The sequence below is a fragment of the Pithys albifrons genome, chromosome 4 (genome assembly GCF_047495875.1).
Source record: "Pithys albifrons albifrons isolate INPA30051 chromosome 4, PitAlb_v1, whole genome shotgun sequence".
Classification (NCBI taxonomy): domain Eukaryota; kingdom Metazoa; phylum Chordata; class Aves; order Passeriformes; family Thamnophilidae; genus Pithys; species Pithys albifrons.
This window is the reverse complement of record NC_092461.1, coordinates 91,159,612-91,177,254: the sequence shown is the minus strand read 5'-3', so window position 1 is coordinate 91,177,254 and position 17,643 is coordinate 91,159,612. Positions and strand designations below refer to the sequence as shown.

At 40.7% G+C, this 17,643-nt stretch overlaps 1 protein-coding gene across 1 annotated transcript; it reads right to left on the bottom strand.

Moving 5' to 3' along the window:
* Nucleotides 1-11,964: 11,964 nt before the first annotated feature.
* On the bottom strand, nucleotides 11,965-17,253 carry BLOC1S4 (biogenesis of lysosomal organelles complex 1 subunit 4). Its single transcript, XM_071553147.1, has 5 exons — nucleotides 16,989-17,253; nucleotides 16,594-16,665; nucleotides 15,308-15,409; nucleotides 14,478-14,612; nucleotides 11,965-12,498 (listed from the first exon to the last, which is right to left on the bottom strand). Exons 1-5 carry the CDS (start codon nucleotides 17,199-17,201, stop codon nucleotides 12,406-12,408), a joined length of 615 nt encoding a protein of 204 aa, XP_071409248.1. The 5' UTR covers nucleotides 17,202-17,253; the 3' UTR covers nucleotides 11,965-12,405.
* Between the last annotated feature and the right edge of the window lie 390 nt (nucleotides 17,254-17,643).

Sequence of the window (17,643 nt, the reverse complement as noted above, 5' to 3'; positions counted from 1 at the left end):
TTGGATGTGCACATGCCTCATTCTATTTGTGTAAGCACTGTGCCATTGTTATCTTCACATTACATCGAAATGCCTCAAGCTAATCTGGCAAATATTAACTACTTTAACGACAGTGAACATGATTCTTTGATTTAACTTCAGAAGTGCTGCATATCACCAAACAATAATTCAGTTACGTGTATCCAGCTTTCATCTTTTTATCATCACAAAAATCATCTGAGGTTAACGCTTTCTAATTTTTTACAATGCCTTTCAAAATTTGAAGGTTCTACCTGGTTTTGTGCCAAGTCTGCTGGCTCAGCAGGTTTTAATTATCCTTTACCCACCTCTGGAGGCTGAGCTCCATGATGAAAAAAGGAAAAAAACACCTCAGAAACAAAAATATGTAGAGTTTTTTTTCTTTTTAAACAAGTAGCAGCAGCAGCAGCAGGTGGGGAAAGACAACATCCCTTCACCCACACACTGCTCCTCCTGATGTTGTTGCACTGGCAGGGCTGAAACTGAGGCTCAAGGGGTGTCACTGACAGCTGATGGATCACTAGGAAGAAGTATGGGGGCAACCAACCACCATCCAGAGGAGGAAACTGCAGGCCATGAGACCACACTCATCTTCACAGCTGCCCGATGTTTACCTCTGCTGGTGGCAAGGCAGGCAGCAGAGCAGGAGAAAGAGGTCAGAGAAGAGGCAGAAGGAGATCTCTTCCTACTCCCTCTGCTGGAAATGGCAGTAGTTGGCTGAGGAGCAGGGTGGAGAGCTAGAGCTGGTACTGTAAGAGCCCTATGAAGGTAAAAGCTGTTGTTTTATTTACTTGCAGGAGTGAACAAGCTATGGGCTAGTCTGTGAACCCCAGTCTCTGAAAATGCTCTGCTAAATTTGAAACACTGGGATGTACTACTCCTAAGATATACATCAATGCCCAGCAATAGCCACTGCCACCCTATGGCCATGATAAGGAGAAGAAAGAAATTTATATTTGCATAGTTGGGAGTCTCTGGTATTTGAAATGCTCATTTATATTCTCAGAGTTGATTGTTATATTTTATACTGTTTGTGTTTTAGCTCTTTATAATATTCAGTTGAATTATAAAGCAATATCGGGACCTGGACTGCTACTAGGAAACAGCATCAAGCATCTTCAAAAGTGGCCAGATACACCAGCTTGCCATTTTCACAACATCCTGTGTAATTGTAACTTGGGAAAGAGTGTTTCTCTGATTTGACAAAAATCCAGTGTTACCTAAAAGGAAAAAAAATGATGCTTTCACTGGTCAGAAAACAAGGAAATCAAAATCACTGCTCAGGCCTGAAATATACAAGTGTCAGTACAAAGTAAATGCAATGACTCATCAAAGACAGCAAAGCAGTGTAAGCTGAGACACACACAAGCAAAGAGGAAGGAGGGAGTTGGGCTTTTTTGGCATTTTAACATCACCTGCTGAAATTTCCACACTAAACAATATTACTGATCTTATCAGATGGAGATTAGGAGGGGGTATGTACACTAATAATTACGAGTGCAAACAAGCCTTTGAAAGTAATGAAAGTGATTAAATAAAAAAGCCACTGCTGGTGACATTTGCAAACTGTAAATTATTAATATCCTTTTACCAGTTTTAGGGAGCATCAAACCGATCTGAGTGGAAACAAACAGGATATTTTCCATTTGCTTTATGATATATCAAAGCACCTCCAAATGCATGTTTGTTTAATTACTGCGTGATTCCTTTACACAGAGAAATTACTAAGATAACATTGGTATTACCCAATGGTGGGCACTGGAAACTATCTTACAGAAACAGAAATGCCCTGCACAGTCAGATGAGTCCAGCATTCTGCCTCCTATGGCAACACCTACTTCTGGAGAAGATGCAAAAAAAGTACAACATGGACTAACTAATTTTTAATTGTTTCATCTTCCAGCAGAACAAAAACTCCTGTCTAGAAAAAGTAACATTTAACTAGTAAAGACTGGTGTAATAAATATTCTTTCCGGAAATAGGTTAGGGAGCGCATGAGAAGGAAAAATGTAATTTGAAAGGAAGTGCTTGAATCATTACAATCAGATGGTGATAATTCAGCTGCAATAGAGCCATTTCATCTGCATCCTGAAAATCTGTGGCTAAAATCTTGGTGTCAAACTGGCGATGTGGCATTCAGATAACAAAACATTCCTCCTTCTACTCTATCTTCCCTTTTCTCCCAACAAAGCAAATCCATTTTATCCACCTGCATCAGCTGCTTCTTTTTACCTTGATGTGCCTGACCCCTAATTCACACTGTCTCATAACCTCCTTTGGTGCCATCAGATGTAAACCCACACCCTTCCAGTGTCTCTTAAGGAAGCTTCCTGCACCTCAGTTTCTCTTCCCTGTACCCCAGCCTGCCTTGTGTGACCTGCTGTTCGCACTGTGACTGGCCCTGGGTAGCCATAGGCACTCCTGCTCTGCCCCACAGGTTGCCCACATGCCCCTCACTGGGATGGAAGTGGCAGTGTGGATTTCTGGTCCCCGCTGGAATTGTGCTGCTGCTGCTGCCTGCCTTCTCACAGAGCTTAGTCTTCACAGTCACATGCTGATAGGCTTCAATATTTCTTCAGGACCTTCCACTAGCCAGCCATATATGGCTACATCCGTGGAAACTCAGGACTAAACAGATGTCTTTTTGATGGGCAGATCCCAGGTCACCTGTTGTCTTCCCAGAGGTCTGCGTGTGCACAGCTGAGTACTCCCCTCCATCTGGCAAGGGAACCCGTCTGAGCAGGGCTCTGCAGCAACATGAGTAATGTGAGGGCCCCAGCAGCATCATGGAGTTCAACCTGCAGATTTCTGTTCCAGCAGCAGTGCAAGTGGTGAAATAACAGCCAGCCAGCTCCTGCCTATTCATATACCCAGGTAGCTGCAGACAGGTTCAGACACATTTAAGAAGGCCTGAGATGAACCTTTTCACATGTGCATGCTCTGATGGGTCCAGCTGATGCAAATGCCTGTGATCATTAATGTTTTGAATCATTAATTCATTCCATCAGCTGGTATCTATCAGGTGCAATTAGGTGTCTGCACAGACTAGGACAGACCTGTAACAACACTATCACATGTAAGTCCAGCCAAGGAGGTGTGTGTGCCTCCCAGCCTTCTTCTAAACACAACTCTAAGCAGTTTCTCCACAAGTCAAACGAAGCAAACAAAAAGTTTGTGAGCAATTCTAAATGGAACAAATCTGTTTTCCCCAGACACTCTTAAGTAACCCATTGTATGACTATATATACATCACACATAAATGACATCATACACAGTGACAAGAACCACAAGTGAACCGTAAAATTATGCACAAAGCTCTAACAGTCAACTAGAAAACCACACATTTTTAAAACTGTAAAAGGAAAATGGGGTAGAAAAGGATGGTAGAATATTTGACAATATTCCTCCTGTTCCAGTTTTGCCAGGCGTTGCTTGTGGGACCCAAATTGGTATTGCCATTTGACCTGTGAAGTAATCCAGGTGTGTAGCAGATCACAAAAACTCAACTTTAACACAGCTGGAGATGTTATTTTTTCTTGCAGGGAAGCATACTGCCTTCTAGTTTGACCAAGTGCTGAAGGCCATGAAAAGAACTGAGCTGAAAAGAGCAAGAGTACAAAAGCAAGGCTATACCTCTTTTCTCAGCACTGTGCTGTTATCAGCTGGCCACATCCACAAAACCCTTACAACAGAGAAAACAGGAGATTGTAACTTCAGAATAGTCATTGACTTCAACTTCTTCCTACACATTGCAAGATAAAAGTAGCATGTGATAAATCATCCTCATCAAATCACAGAATGGTTTGTGTTGGAAGGGACCTTAAAGATCATCCAGTTCCAACCCACTGCCATGGGAAGAGAGCGGGTGGAGGGGTTGGAACAAACAACAGTCCTAAGGGCTGGATTCCAGTAACAGTTTGGGGGACAAAATGTGGGAATACTGTTGTCCAAAGGAGAGTGGCACAGGCACTGCCTTTCTCTCAAGATGCACAGCATCCTCCCCAGCTGACATTCTTCAGGCTCATATAAATGTCTGAGAGTAAAAGGACTCAGATCTCACCTGAACAAGTCAATGAAATGCCCACTTCAGACTTAAGATGTTCCTCAACATGGGTCAGACTACTGGGGTTATAACTTCAGAATGGAATCAGAGGAAAACCCTCAGCATGGCTGCATGGCTGCTCTCAACTAGCTTGAAGTAGGAGTCTCCATAAGAAATGTCACATCCCACCCGTGTAGGTGCTCAGAGTGCTTCCCCTGCATCCCTGCCATAAAGTAAGAGCAAGCTCAGCCTCTGGGTACAGAGGAGATAAGGGAAAGAGAGGGAGGAGAGGGTACCCTGGAAGGACTTCTGACACAAAAAGGACTTGGAGCATTGGAAAGAAGAGAGTTCTCTTGGTTCCTCAATGTGTTACCTCTCTCCTCCAAGGCTGCAGTGGGCTGAGGATTATTGGAAGCATGCTGTTAGGATACTTTATGGGCTTTCTGCTTCAGCACAGTACCTCAAATTGAGTTTAAACATCATCTTTCCAGTACCACTGCTCTGTAGCTATGATAAAAAAGTTAAACAACAGCCCAGGTGACCATAAATACTCAACTAGGCCAGCTGCTAACCTCCAGTAGTGGCATATTCACACATAAACACACTGACTCCCACAGCATCTGTGTTTTGCCTTCTGTGCACAGAATCTACTACTTTATATATCACATCCACATAGGCAGTAACCTTTGTTTTAACAAAACCTCATCCTACTAACTGGAAGCACCTCCTCCTTAACAGCCACATATTTAGCCATAACATTAAAATATCCCTGTATATGAACAACTTTATGAGTCAGGAATTAAATTTGTGCAGTTACTCATGTACGAGATCACCCACGTCTGGTAGGTCCTGGATATCAGCAGTTTAAATATTCAGAAGACAAGAAAAAATATCTGATATTGGGGAAGAACAACTAGAAAAGAGACAAGAAGACAGTGGTACTGTTTAAATTTCTGATTTGCTTGTGCATTAAATTATGTGGTTAGACCCAGTTTTCTGACCTCAAATAGAATACAGCAGAAGTGCTAAAAGATCAGAGAAAGGCAACAAGGTCATAGAAGCTTCATACACAAAGCAACAGGGCTCTAAGCAACCTGTACTAGAGGGAAGATCCCTGCCCATGGGGAGGGGCTGGACCTAGACGATCTTCAAATCCAGTTACTTCAAACCCAGGCCATTCTGTGATTCCTCAGCCAAGTGAAGAGATCATTGAAAAGGAAATTACAGCCATTACTGCAAGAGGATGAGCAACACAGATGGCTCATGTGACTGTTGATTGTGTCCTCCAATAAAAGAATTAGAGGATATTAAAAGAAGCTTGTGGGAACATGGTTCAAAAATATGGATGTGGGATGCAACAAAGAAGGTGCTTTGGCAAGGAGACTTTATTTTTGTGCACATTGCCTCTTGTCCTACTGCTGAGAAGTGCCTGTCTCCGTCTCCTCCATGCCCTCCCTTCCTCTCAGGTATTTATACATGCTGATGAGATTGCCCCCAAGTCTTCTCTCCTCCAGGCTGAACAGTCCTAGTTCTCTCAGATGTCTCTCATAGGAAATGTTCTGGTCCCTTAATTGTCTCTGTGGTCCTGAACTGAACTCACTGCAGTTAGAAAGTCTAAGTCTATCTTTCCACGTCACTCCCTCATCATCTCCAGCAGCTTTCCTACCTGACATTTACATCAGGCATTTCACAGTTTCCGCAATACCCATATATGTGACCCATTCAAGTCCTCAGATACAAATTCCAGCACTATCACATCTGCATTCATCACACAGCTTTGGTTCACTCTTTGTACTCCCTGCAGAGTGCTGTTTATCACCCTGGGGCTATGCCTGTCCTAGCAAGTAGTTCAGCACAGTAGTTCAGGCAGATTTGTAAGGGGGAACCTGATGTTCAAGCTAAATGTTTCATTGAGCTTCATCTTGACCTAAGTCTAGTGCTTGGGCAGCAGCACGGAATGAATACCCAACAGCAGTTGTAGCATGTCAGCTAAACTCATGAGGAAGTCTCTGGCTACATCCAATCCCAAAAGAACCCATTCTACACCCAGAGGCAGTTCCATGGTGCAAGCTAATGAGAGCCAGAATGCTATCTGAGATAGACACTGGTATCTCATATAACCCTGCTTTTGCTGACCTCTCTCTGTTGTTGATTCTGTGTCCTCATCATTTCATCCAACTCACTTGGCAGAACCTTAACTTAGCTCACTGGTACAGGCAATGAGTTTGCAACAGCACTGCTCATCTACCTTGTTAGCTAACAACATCATAGTTATTTTTCTTTAGGCAAGATTTCTCTGGCATTACTGCTTTGTGTTTTCCTTCTTTTGACTACAGAAATGTAATTGAATCTAGGAAAAGTCAAGCTAGTAAATCCAGAAAGAAAACACAGTTTTTGTTCAATTATATTGTTTAGTATTTTTCCCTTCAAATATTTTTTCCCTTAATAATATACTGGATTTTACATGCTACAGGCACTTCAAAAAAATTCCCGGCAACCTCTGACACCATGAATAAGGGCACTGCTTATCACGAGCACTTGAACCACTGTACTTGAGTTGATAAAACAATGCTGGAAGCAAGCATCTGAGGAACCACACAGACATCTCTGTAATGACAAGCAAAAGCCTATTCCCAATGCCTAATTTTTTTGTATTCTTCTTTTCCTCCAATCTAATTGCAAAGCCATCCCTGTAGAGGAAAGGGCTAATCGAAGAAACGTAAGAGAAACAGATGCTAATTCCATAGTAGGCATCTCCCAGGCGGTACAAGAGGAGACACTGCCAGGGAAAGTGCTTTGCTTGCCCCCTCAGGGGCATGGCTGGGAGGAGAGGAGTGTCACCCCTCACCCTTGTGCCAGGACATCAATGCTGGAGCTGGACTGTTTGGCTTGGCAAGACTGATTTTTAGTCAGAACAGTCCAATGGTCTGGCTAACTCTACCTGCAAGTCCTACTGCTTTTGTAAAGGAGGAAGTAAAAAGAAGCAATAACAGCAACCTGGTCCAGATGCACATACACTAGAACTGGTCCACAGTTTTAGCACAGTTAAAGCCTTTCCTAAAACTGTACTTGGCAGTAGTGCACCCTGGAGCAAAAAAAAAAAAAAACAAACTGAAAAAGCATGTCATGTCTGTTGTGGATCTTCATTCATACCTTCCAGGTCAGGGATCTTGCCCTCATCTGTTCACGCTGCTCACAGCTCTGTCACTGCAAGTTTACACCTTAGCACGTGCCCTGACTTATCTCCTGGCTATGCTATTTTCTGCCTCTTCTCTTTGTGCATCAGGCTTTTACCATTCCTTTTTTTAAATTTTTTTCTTTTTTTTTTATATGAATCAATTGGAACCAGCTTTTTCTGCCATTCTGCAGTTCTCTGCAAGCCTTTTAGATTCCTCACAACCAGAGAAACATTTCAGGAGGTCCTGTCATATTTAGTGCCAGCCCTCAGTTTTAAAGTCCTAGGATTGTGGGAATTTCTGCTTTTGCATTTTATTAGAGGTTGCTTTCTAGACCTCTTGTTTGTAAAGAAATTTCTGATGGTATCACCTGTAAGGAACAGACTGGCAATTAATTTATTTTTAATATTGTAAGTATTAAGCTATTCTCAAGAAACTAACAGCTTCTGAACAGGGGGAGATGATAAATCAAACTGGATACTTATCCTTCTTTCCTCAGTGCGTGCTTTTTCCCCACCATGAATTCTGTCCCTTTGTCTTTTCACTCAGAACCCTCTAATGCAATCCTTACTAGCATTCTGTTCCTTCTTTTAGCTCAGTCAGCATATTTAGATACCTGTATTTTCAATATACCTTTTTAAAACACTATTCAAGATCCTGTATAGATAGCAATTTGACCGAAAACATATAACTGTTTATGCAATTTTAATGTCTTTTTTATTACATTAATAATCCATCAAATAATGTATAGCTAATATTGTATGTATGTATGTATGTATGTATGGCCAAACTTCGCGAACGAAGATTTGGGAAGGGCTGTCCCCACGTGGGTGTGCCCTTCCAGCCTGCGCAGTGGATTTTAGGTGAGGCTCAGCGTGCGCAGAACTGGCCCCACCGTTTAAGTCCTGCGGTCCATCTGCCACGGCCGAGCGAGCTTGGACAGTGCCAGTGAAGTCCTCAGGACTAGAACCTACAGCACCCGGCATTTCCCAGGAGGTCTCCCATCCAAGTACTAATCCGAGGCTGACCCTGCTTAGCTTCCGAGATCTGACAGGATCGATGTCAGGGAGGCATTTAACTGCCCAGCTAATATTAAAGCTGACAAAAATTAAACATAATTTTGAGTCTTCCATGTGGATTTTAGACAGGATATTTCAGTTTTTCTACCATATCTTTTTGTCTGCTATAATTCCCAAGACATTATTTCAATTCTTCTTTTTCACACTCTGTGTTCAGGTGACTGCATTCTGTCTCCCCAGCATTGTTCTCCACTGCCCATGAGCAGTACCTTCTGTTCCCCTTTTTTCTGCTTTGCTTGTTCCTTAGCACTTTTAAGACACTGATCAACATGTACCATTGCCATACTACACTGTTTTGCAAAATCACAAAAATGACCAGCATTGAAAGAGTTTGTGAGTAGGTAACTCCAAGCAGGAGGGAAAAGAAAACTCAAAGATCAGCTGAAGCTGAAGTCTGTACTATCACCTTTAGGCTGTACTACCACCCATTGGCTTAAAGTAGAATCAACAAAAGCAGCTAACTGGACAAAGCCTCTGCTCTGCCACTGCAGCACAGTCTGCCACAGCAGCTTAGCTCCTACAGGGATGTGAATCCCAGCAGTAGAAAACCCCACATCCCTGAAGGATTTAGCTGCAGTGGCTAGAAAGATTACCCACCCCCATTATGGTCCACTGTGACCATAGCTATATCTGACAGGGATTTTGACTTTTCAACACAGGGCTTCTGTCTGTTTACATGGGATCTTCTTGGTAGCTGGTTCAAGACTAGATTTCTTCGCTTTTCTTTGAAAACTGAGGGAGTTCTAAAATGCCATCACTTAAAAACTCTTGTTTTGTTTTTTGGTAAGGGAGCCTGAAAATATTTACCAACTTCAAATGTAAAGTTCTTTTCATAGATGAAGACACAAGTTATCTTGTTCTTCTTTCTCATTCTGGAAGGTCTTTCACTCAGGATCACTCTCTACAGCTTAAGAGCTTAGTATCTGGAAACAGTTGCAGCTCAGGACAAGAGTTCAAATGAAGTTTGCTACTACTGATTTCTTAGTATTGTAGGTAAAACTATGATGGTTATTGTTAGCAGAAGTAATGAAATGCCACGGGTTTTGATGTCGATGTAACCTAGGCACATCTTTAAACAATTTATTATACTTTTAGCTCAGATAAATAATCAAATCTGTTTCTTTTAATTTCAATAACGTGCACCCATCTGTAATTTCTTTGGGCTTTATTGCAGTTGCAGTAGCACTGCTTGAGTGGAACAAAACATGTCGGTCCAGAAATAATTAAATACAAACATCAGTCTTTATGTGCCTACTTCAGACATACTGTATCATGTAAATAAATATTTATATAAGACAGATCCCATTGACTTTTGTCCAGGAGCTACAAAAAATGTAGACCTCTAACATTCAGTCCAACCTGCATAGGTTGTGAATGGAGCTTTTGTTGCGTATTTACACACATTGTACAGTAAACAGGCATCTTTTAGAAAGCTGCAAAATTAGTTTAAATTAGCATTAGGTTAGTGCTAATTAACGTTAGCCTTAAATGTATGTAACTAAGAATATAAAAACTTTTAGCATTACGTCTGCTAGGACTGCTTTAACATGTTTGCTTCATGTCATAGAAAAAAAGTAAGGTTTGTGCTGATAATTTGATATTAAACTTTAGCTCATCTCATATGCTTGATAACCAACCTTTAGCAGCTCACACAGTAATCATGTCTTGCTTTACATCAATTCTACCTGAAGAGCTCTTCATGTTAAGAACAGGTAACGAAGCCCTGTAGTTACTGGCTTGTATCTAACCCAAGCAAGAGAACAAACACTGTGGAATGAAAGATACAATTATGGATTTCTGGGTCTATGAACATTGGTATCAGTGGATTTTGAGATTCAGATTTTAATTACAGCTGGCAGAAACGGTAAATATTGAGCCTAATTCATAATATAGTTATGACTGGTTTTACACTAATATAAGGTAACATTAGCAGATAGAATAAAGAAATACTCAGTCTTTCCTTACAGAGTGTGAACACTTGGGATTTTTTTGTGCTCTTCCTGCTTGGTGAGACTGATCATGAATAAGGAGACAGCCAAGGTGGCACAAACTTAGCATGTGCACATTTTGTCAGTATTATGAGAATGCCTTAATTTTACAACTTTTCTAGGCTATGAACAGATGAACTGTGACCTTGATATTCTGTATCACATATTTTGAAAAGATATAATTAACTAATTGTCTGTACTTTTATAGCATTTTCTTAATAAATCTTCTACGTACTGTGCATTATTTTCAATAATAAAAATATTTTGGACCATTTCTAACATAGAACTATACTAATTACAAGAACTGCAAGACTTTTGTTAGTGGCATGCTTTGAAGATATGGCCCTTTTTTTCCCCATACAACTGTTTAACATAAACTCCCACTTCAGAATACACAGATGTTTTTCTGTCATTAATATAAGCAGTATAGTGTGGCAAATACTTGGCTGTATAAACTTGCTGAAATTTTTATTATTTTAATATTTAAAATATAATTTGTTTAAAAGCAACTGCATTTTGGCTCCACTTAGCAGAGAAAAAAGCTTTTATTTGAGCAGTTGATTCATTTAATCAGAAAGCTGTTCTAAAGTTATCTCTTTTTCCATGGCAGTGTTAATGTGTCTAAGTATTTGTAGGCTTATGTTGCTACACAGAATTAGAGACATGCAATTTCATTAGATCTCATGGAGGAGGGATAAACCTTCAAGGATTATTTATGCATAAACTGAAAGGTACCACATCTTTTAGAAATGTAATTGTTGCTGCAGTGAAACATCTGAATAATGAATTATTTATGGCAGTGAGGAGTATGGGTAGTGGGAGGGGAACCTTTCAAATTCATGGCTGTTCTTTCTGCATGTTTACATATAATATATTTTTCTAGACTCTTTATGTTAAAATTCTGGTAAGTTTTACATCAGAACTAATTTTGGAGCCTACTAATTTTGACTTCACAATCTTTGTTTTCATCTTTATCATACCTCTTAGAACCCAGTCCCTGCTGCTGTTTGAAGACAAGAACACATGGTTTTCAAAGCCTTATCTATTAATATATAATCCTTGTTCTGCAAATCTATCTCCTTTTCTGTGCTTGCAACATAAAATCAGCAGACACACTGTTTCCTTAAAAAATCTTAATTTGGGGTATTACTAGTGTCAATTTATGATTAACACTCACTATGCATTGTATGAAGTTGTATGGAAAAAGGTTCTCAGAAACAACAGTGTGGTTCAATACTGTCCGGTGAATGCAAGACCACCACAGGGGTTAGATAGCTATTAGTTTATTGGTAATATAAATTGCAATCAGCAAGTCCCAGTAACCACACGGAGAGCTGTGAGGGAACAGCAAAGTCTGGTGAGGTGCCTGAGTGAGGTTCAGTCCAGGGACATCCCTGCCTTAACTTTACAGCAGGTTTTATATGTATCTATAGATACATCTCTCTCATGTCCACCTGGTTACACATCGAACAACATGATGATGCACTAATTAGAAGCTTGGGTCCCTGTGATCATCAGTGGGAGCAGGATGTTTGCTTTGTGCATTGGGTCTAAATCACGTGCATTTTGTCACATCCTTGACGATCTTCCAAGTCCTCCCCTCGCAACTAGGGCACCCAATGCGGTGCATTTCTCTTTACAAACTGCACAGACCAGGCTCGAAACCTTGGAGTAAACAGTTTTATGCATAGATTTTCTTTCACCTCCATCAGTACATTAGGAAAAACCCCAAAATAACAACCATCCTTGTGGTATAGATATTTACACTTTCAGCAGCACAGATACTTACATGTTAAAAGATTTATATATAAAAGAATGTTTCCTATTATTTCCCTATTAAAAAAAATTAATGGCAAAGTATTCTTAAATTCCCTCCCCAAAATAACCTGAAAATTTATATGGTGTCTCAGAAGGTTTTTTGCAATAATGAATATAAACAAAGATTACCTGAAAATACTGTCTGAAGGAAGACAATGAGAACCATAATGGCAATATGCCATCAGTAGTGCTCAGAAATGCAACTGTTTTGAGGTTAGCATTTCTTTTGTTCACTTGGCTGTCTCTATTCTGGCTGATTCATATCAATCCCAAAGCAAAAGTCATCAATAATCATTAAGACACGGAAAATAGTCTTCAGTCTTGAAGAGGACTGGAGGTTCATAGAGGGTCTGTTGCTGTCGTGAGGAAGATGATTTCTGAAAATTAGATAAGTTTATTTTTCGCCTTTTTAAAAAAACATTTTAAAACAAAGCCTACAGAGCTAAAAAGCAAAATAAGAATAGTTTTTAGGGTGTATCTCTTAAATTGAGTGAATTCTTAATCATAGCTCATATGAGTCTGGCATATTCTTAATGTTATCAAAGAAATGCAGCCTTTGACCTTTGTCATTCCAGCACTTAAACAGACAGTACTGGAATGTGTATGATATGCCAGTGTTGCAGGAGCCAAACTGTACTATCCAGCTGATGGTATAGTCATGGTAACCTTCATCCTTTCAAAGCCATATACCTTTACCTTTTCTGCTCCAGCCTTTGAGTTCTCCTCAGATGCTTTTCCTGAGTTAACCACGGGCCTGTGTTCTCATTTAGTTACTAAAAAAATTCTTCACATGGAAACACATCTAGCAAATGTTTCTTTCAAGAAGGTCACTGCTCCTGCTGAGCTTCTTCATATGGCATACTGTTAAAAATAACCTGGTAGTGGACTGGAAAAGGGCTGTTACACTCTTTTTCAGGAAAAGTGTATATGTTTCTTTTAAATATTAACAGTACTTTGTTTTGCTATACCAAATGGTTCATTTAAAGAGACAAGGACCACTACTGACTACTGTGTCAGTCTTGCTGTCTGTAAATAATGCTGCACACAATACAGACTGAGTGTATGCTTTCAATAAATAGCCTTCAGTAGAATGCTTGAAATCAAGGTTTATTAGAGCCTTCACCAATAATAAAGTTAAAAGCACGGCAAATATTATTACCATACTTGGAGTTTGGAATGCCTTTACAATACCAAGATGAGGATATTAGTAAGCATACAAAACAGCAAAGTAGAATATTCAGTTGAGCTGTATCCTTGTACTTCATATGAAATAAGTACACAGTCTCCTGTTATATATAAAATTGCTGATTTATTAAATTATATGTCATTAACTTTACAATACTATTATTTTCTCTAGGTTTGTTTTGGCATTCAAGTTGTGATGAAATAAAAAATATAAACAAAAATCTGATCTATAAATAGTAAGCATTAGTGTTCTCTGTATCACAAAGTCTGCCAAATGTAAAAGCCACCTTTGATATCAAAGTTCTGATTTTTGAAATCATTTCCTATCCTGTACTGTCCTATGACAAACCACCTTGCAAGGAAGGGAAACTAAGGTCAAGGGTTTTCTGCAACCCATGACACTGATTTACAAGGTGCTATATTTGCCTGTGTGCAAGAAAGGAGTAATTTCAACTGCCATCCGTACTCAAACTAAGAAACCACTGGACATGCCAGGTTCAGCTTGTTCACACTTCCAAGGAGTTTCCACCTTATTAATTGTGAAAAAACAGTTGGGCTGACAAAGTGTTCACACCCAACACTAAAAAAAGGTGCTTGCTTAGAACTATCAAACTTTTAATTGAAAATTGTATTTCCACAGTTGATAACTGTTTTTAGCAAAAAAAACCCCAGAAAATACTGTTGAATATTCTCCTTCTTTGTTTTTGTAACTGGCCTATAAAAAGCAGCTTTGTGTTGGTTTTTTTGAAAAGAAAAAAATGACAGCACTCTAAACTTAAACACTAAGAAAAAGGAAGGAATGAGATGAAAAATTAACTAACTATCCTTTAATAGTGTTGCCTGTACAGGCTCTTCCTACTTGTTTTGCGTATCATCAGAGATCGGGGTGCTTTAGTGTAAAGGTTTGTACATGATGTGTCTGTTTGTGCCCTTCACAGTCATTTCTTTGTGTGCTCACCTTTGATTTGCAAAATTACATAAATCCTTGTAAGGAATTGTGATTTTTAAGTTTGTTTGTGGCTTTTTTTCTTTTAATTAAGCCTGAGAGGTTTGTAAAAAAGTTTTACAGTTAAATTCAGATGCATGTGTAACAAACTTACTATTATTTTAATAATCCACTTCAGAAAGTAGAGCAGCTAAGCTAGTCACATGGTAACAAAAGTTTACTTACATTAAGGAAGGATGGTATGCTGATGGTGTGCAAGATTTTCTTGAATGTGCTTGGAAAAGCTCCAAGATCTGTTTCTGCCTTTATGACCCGTTCTTCCAGTCCAGCTACACTATTTCCAATCATTTTCACAAAAGCCTAGTATGAAACAGAAATATGATATTTTCACAATCAAAATAAAACAGGATTATGTATTGCACAACAGTGGTGAAAGATCTGTTACTTAAAAAAGGAGTCAAGAACATCATGCTCTATTTCTCTGCCACCTACACGTTCATTTTATAGCTAAAAGTTACTTGAGATACTTAGGAGGCTGAAGAACAGGTTAAATCTAATAAACAATCAGTCTGTCTATCTACCTGTCAAATAACTAATCTGGACTTCTTAGAATCTAAACTTTCTACTCCTAAAAGAAAGACCAAAGATACGTGTCACAATTTTGAAGCTTTATCAGAGATCAATAGATCTCTCATTCTATTTGTCTCTGAAGACAGTAATTTCAAAAGACTATAAAAATTGCCTTGCTTTGAGCAGTCAATAAATGAAAATACCATTTTAAAAATAGTATTTTAAAAATATGTTAAAAAAATATTTAGAAGATGTTTAGAACACCCACGGTCTCCAGAAATTCTTAATAAATTGTGTTCTCTTTACTACCCTTGAAGTATTGAACTCAGACTGGACACGGAGAGCAAAACTGGCCTGAGCCCACTCCACATGTGTGCATGAACACACACATAAATATGGCACACCACTGATTCTTCCCTGATCACCACTGATTCTTCTGTTTCCCCCAGGAAACAGAACGCATTTAGAAGATATTGAATACGTACCTCTAGTTTGTCAATCTTCCTATATATCTGCCTCATTTCTACAGCTTTTGTGTAAATTTCAGGTATACTTTCATTGACAACTTGAGAGGAATCACTTCGAATCTAAAGAGAATTCAAAGAAATATTATAAAAAATCAATGAACAAAACAAAATGTTAGTATTTCATTCTGGAAACTAGAACTGCACTCCAATCAACAAATTAAAATTCAGAGTTTAAGAATACCAGATTAAAATTAGTATAGAAATACCAGATTAAAAACAATACATTAGCTTTTCTGCATACTTTTGAAGTAATTCAAGCAACTTAAATTTATTTTGCATAGGCTAATATTTAGCTTTATATTAAAATAGACTACTACACTACAACCTGTTCAGAACTAAAATGGAACATTTTCCAAGACATACTAAAGAATTATATCCATTAAGCTAAAATTTTGAATTAAAGTTTGCTAGCTGTAAATTAAAGTACTAGCTGTACTTTTCCTCAGGTTTGTTAAAAACCTCAGGCCACAAAATCTTGGGTTTCTGGTATTAAAACAAAAAAACCTATGATAAAGTTACCTTATTGTTGTGCAGAACCACATGTGTTATGCTTTAAAAGACAGCCTGTATACCAGTGTCAGTTTATAGGAACTTTTCATTCAATTCTCCCATCTAACCCGATGTGAAAGTGAAAGCAAAGCTGCCTTTCTGGTAAGAGAATCCCCCAAAGACAAATCTAGCTTTGGAGAACTGGCAACTCTGGTTAGATACTTAGATTATAAAGAACACAGAGGATACCTTTATGTATTTTAAAGAAGTAGAATATCATGTTGTTCTTTTAAACATCTGTCATTGCACCATTCAAAATGGGTTTCTGTGTATGTGCATGGACAAATATACAACTATGTAAATATGCAATTAGGAAAACATTCTTCACTGAAAGGGTTGTCAAGCACTGGACAGGCTGCCCAGGGAAGTGGGTGGTGTAGCCACCATCCCTGGAGGTATTTAAAAGATGCGTAGATGTGATGCTTTAGGGACATGGTTCAGTGGTGGACTTGGCAGTACCGGGCCAACTGCTGGCCTCGAATTTATAGATCTTTTCCAACCTAAACAATTCTGATTATAAAGCTCTATGTGCGTATTTTGCTCTGACATGAAAGTTTGGTAGTTTTAATCCATGAGTTATCTATCAAATGTACTTTCATACTGGAAGGTGTCTAGACCAAAGGCTTCTTCCTCTCTGTGTCTTACTTACAAACCCAAGACCTGATTAAAAACAGCCACATGCAAGTTACACATACCATGTCCAGCATTCCCACGAATTCATCCACTCTAGTAAGTAAGTCTTCTAGACTCTTGTCTAAGCTTTCTATCTGCAAAACAGAAATCCTTTAAAGATACTGGAAAATACAAAACCAACAAAAAACCCCAAACCCCAACTAGATTCTCAGAAATAAGACTACCCAGTAAAGAAATAGTCCAGAATAAATCCAGTCTCACAGAAACCCCGCAGCTTTCCCCTCTCCCGGCTTTGCTGAGCGCCACTGACGGACACACGGCTGGTGCTGTCCCGGTGCTCCCCGGCGGGAGCGCGTCCAGCTCCACAGGGCTGCGCTCCCAGGACTGCCCTTCCCGGCCCGCCGCCGCTCCCGGTGCCCGGGATGCCCAGTAGGACCCGGGGCGGCCCCTCGCCCACCTGCTCGCCGAAGAGGCTGCGGTCGGCGAGCAGGTACGCGGAGTAGGCGGCGGCGGTGGCGCTCAGCGACGCCTCCGAGGCGTGCTCGTCCTCGGGCTCCCCGAGGCCGGAGGCGCTGCTGTGGCTCTGGGACACGTTCCCGCTGTCCGCGCCGGGGCAGGCTCCGGGCAGCTCGGCCCCAGCGGGCTCTCCCGCTCCAGGGGCCGCCGCCATCCCCGCTCCGCTCCCGACGGGATGCGCCTTCGCTGCCGCCGCTCACATGACCGGGGCGGGCCGCGCAGCCGCGATCCCTCCCGGCGGGCGGAGCGCCTTCCACAGCCGGGCCCGCGCCCCGGGATCGCCCCGTCCGGCGCGGAGGCGCGCCCGGCTGGTGGGAGCGCAGGCTCCGCTGCCCCCGAGCTGCCCACGCCGCCTCGGGAGCGCCGGGACAGGAGCGCCGCTCCCTCTCCAGCAGCGTCTAGGGAGCATTTGCCCTCCAAGGAGGGCTGGCGCCTCCGTGCCTTCAGCCCCCATCCTCAAAGCCCCGTTCGGCTATTTAGTCTCATAGGGAGAGGGGCCCCGGTGTGTGAAGCCCGGGCAGCTCAGCTGTGTTTCCAGTGCAGATTCTTCTGGTAACAGCCAGAGGTGGGAAGGGAGCTCACGGTGAGAGGATAAT

What these genes read in the sequence shown, in the direction of transcription:
- BLOC1S4 (XM_071553147.1), bottom strand. Translation starts at nt 17,201, where the DNA reads ATGGCGGCGGCCCCTGGAGCGGGAGAGCCCGCTGGGGCCGAGCTGCCC. An exon ending in TCGTGGGAATGCTGGACATG is followed by an intron (nt 15,410 to 16,593) that starts GTATGTGTAACT and finishes AATTCTCTTTAG; the next exon opens with ATTCGAAGTGATTCCTCTCA. An exon ending in GCATACCATCCTTCCTTAAT is followed by an intron (nt 12,499 to 14,477) that starts GTAAGTAAACTT and finishes TCTAATTTTCAG; the next exon opens with AAATCATCTTCCTCACGACA.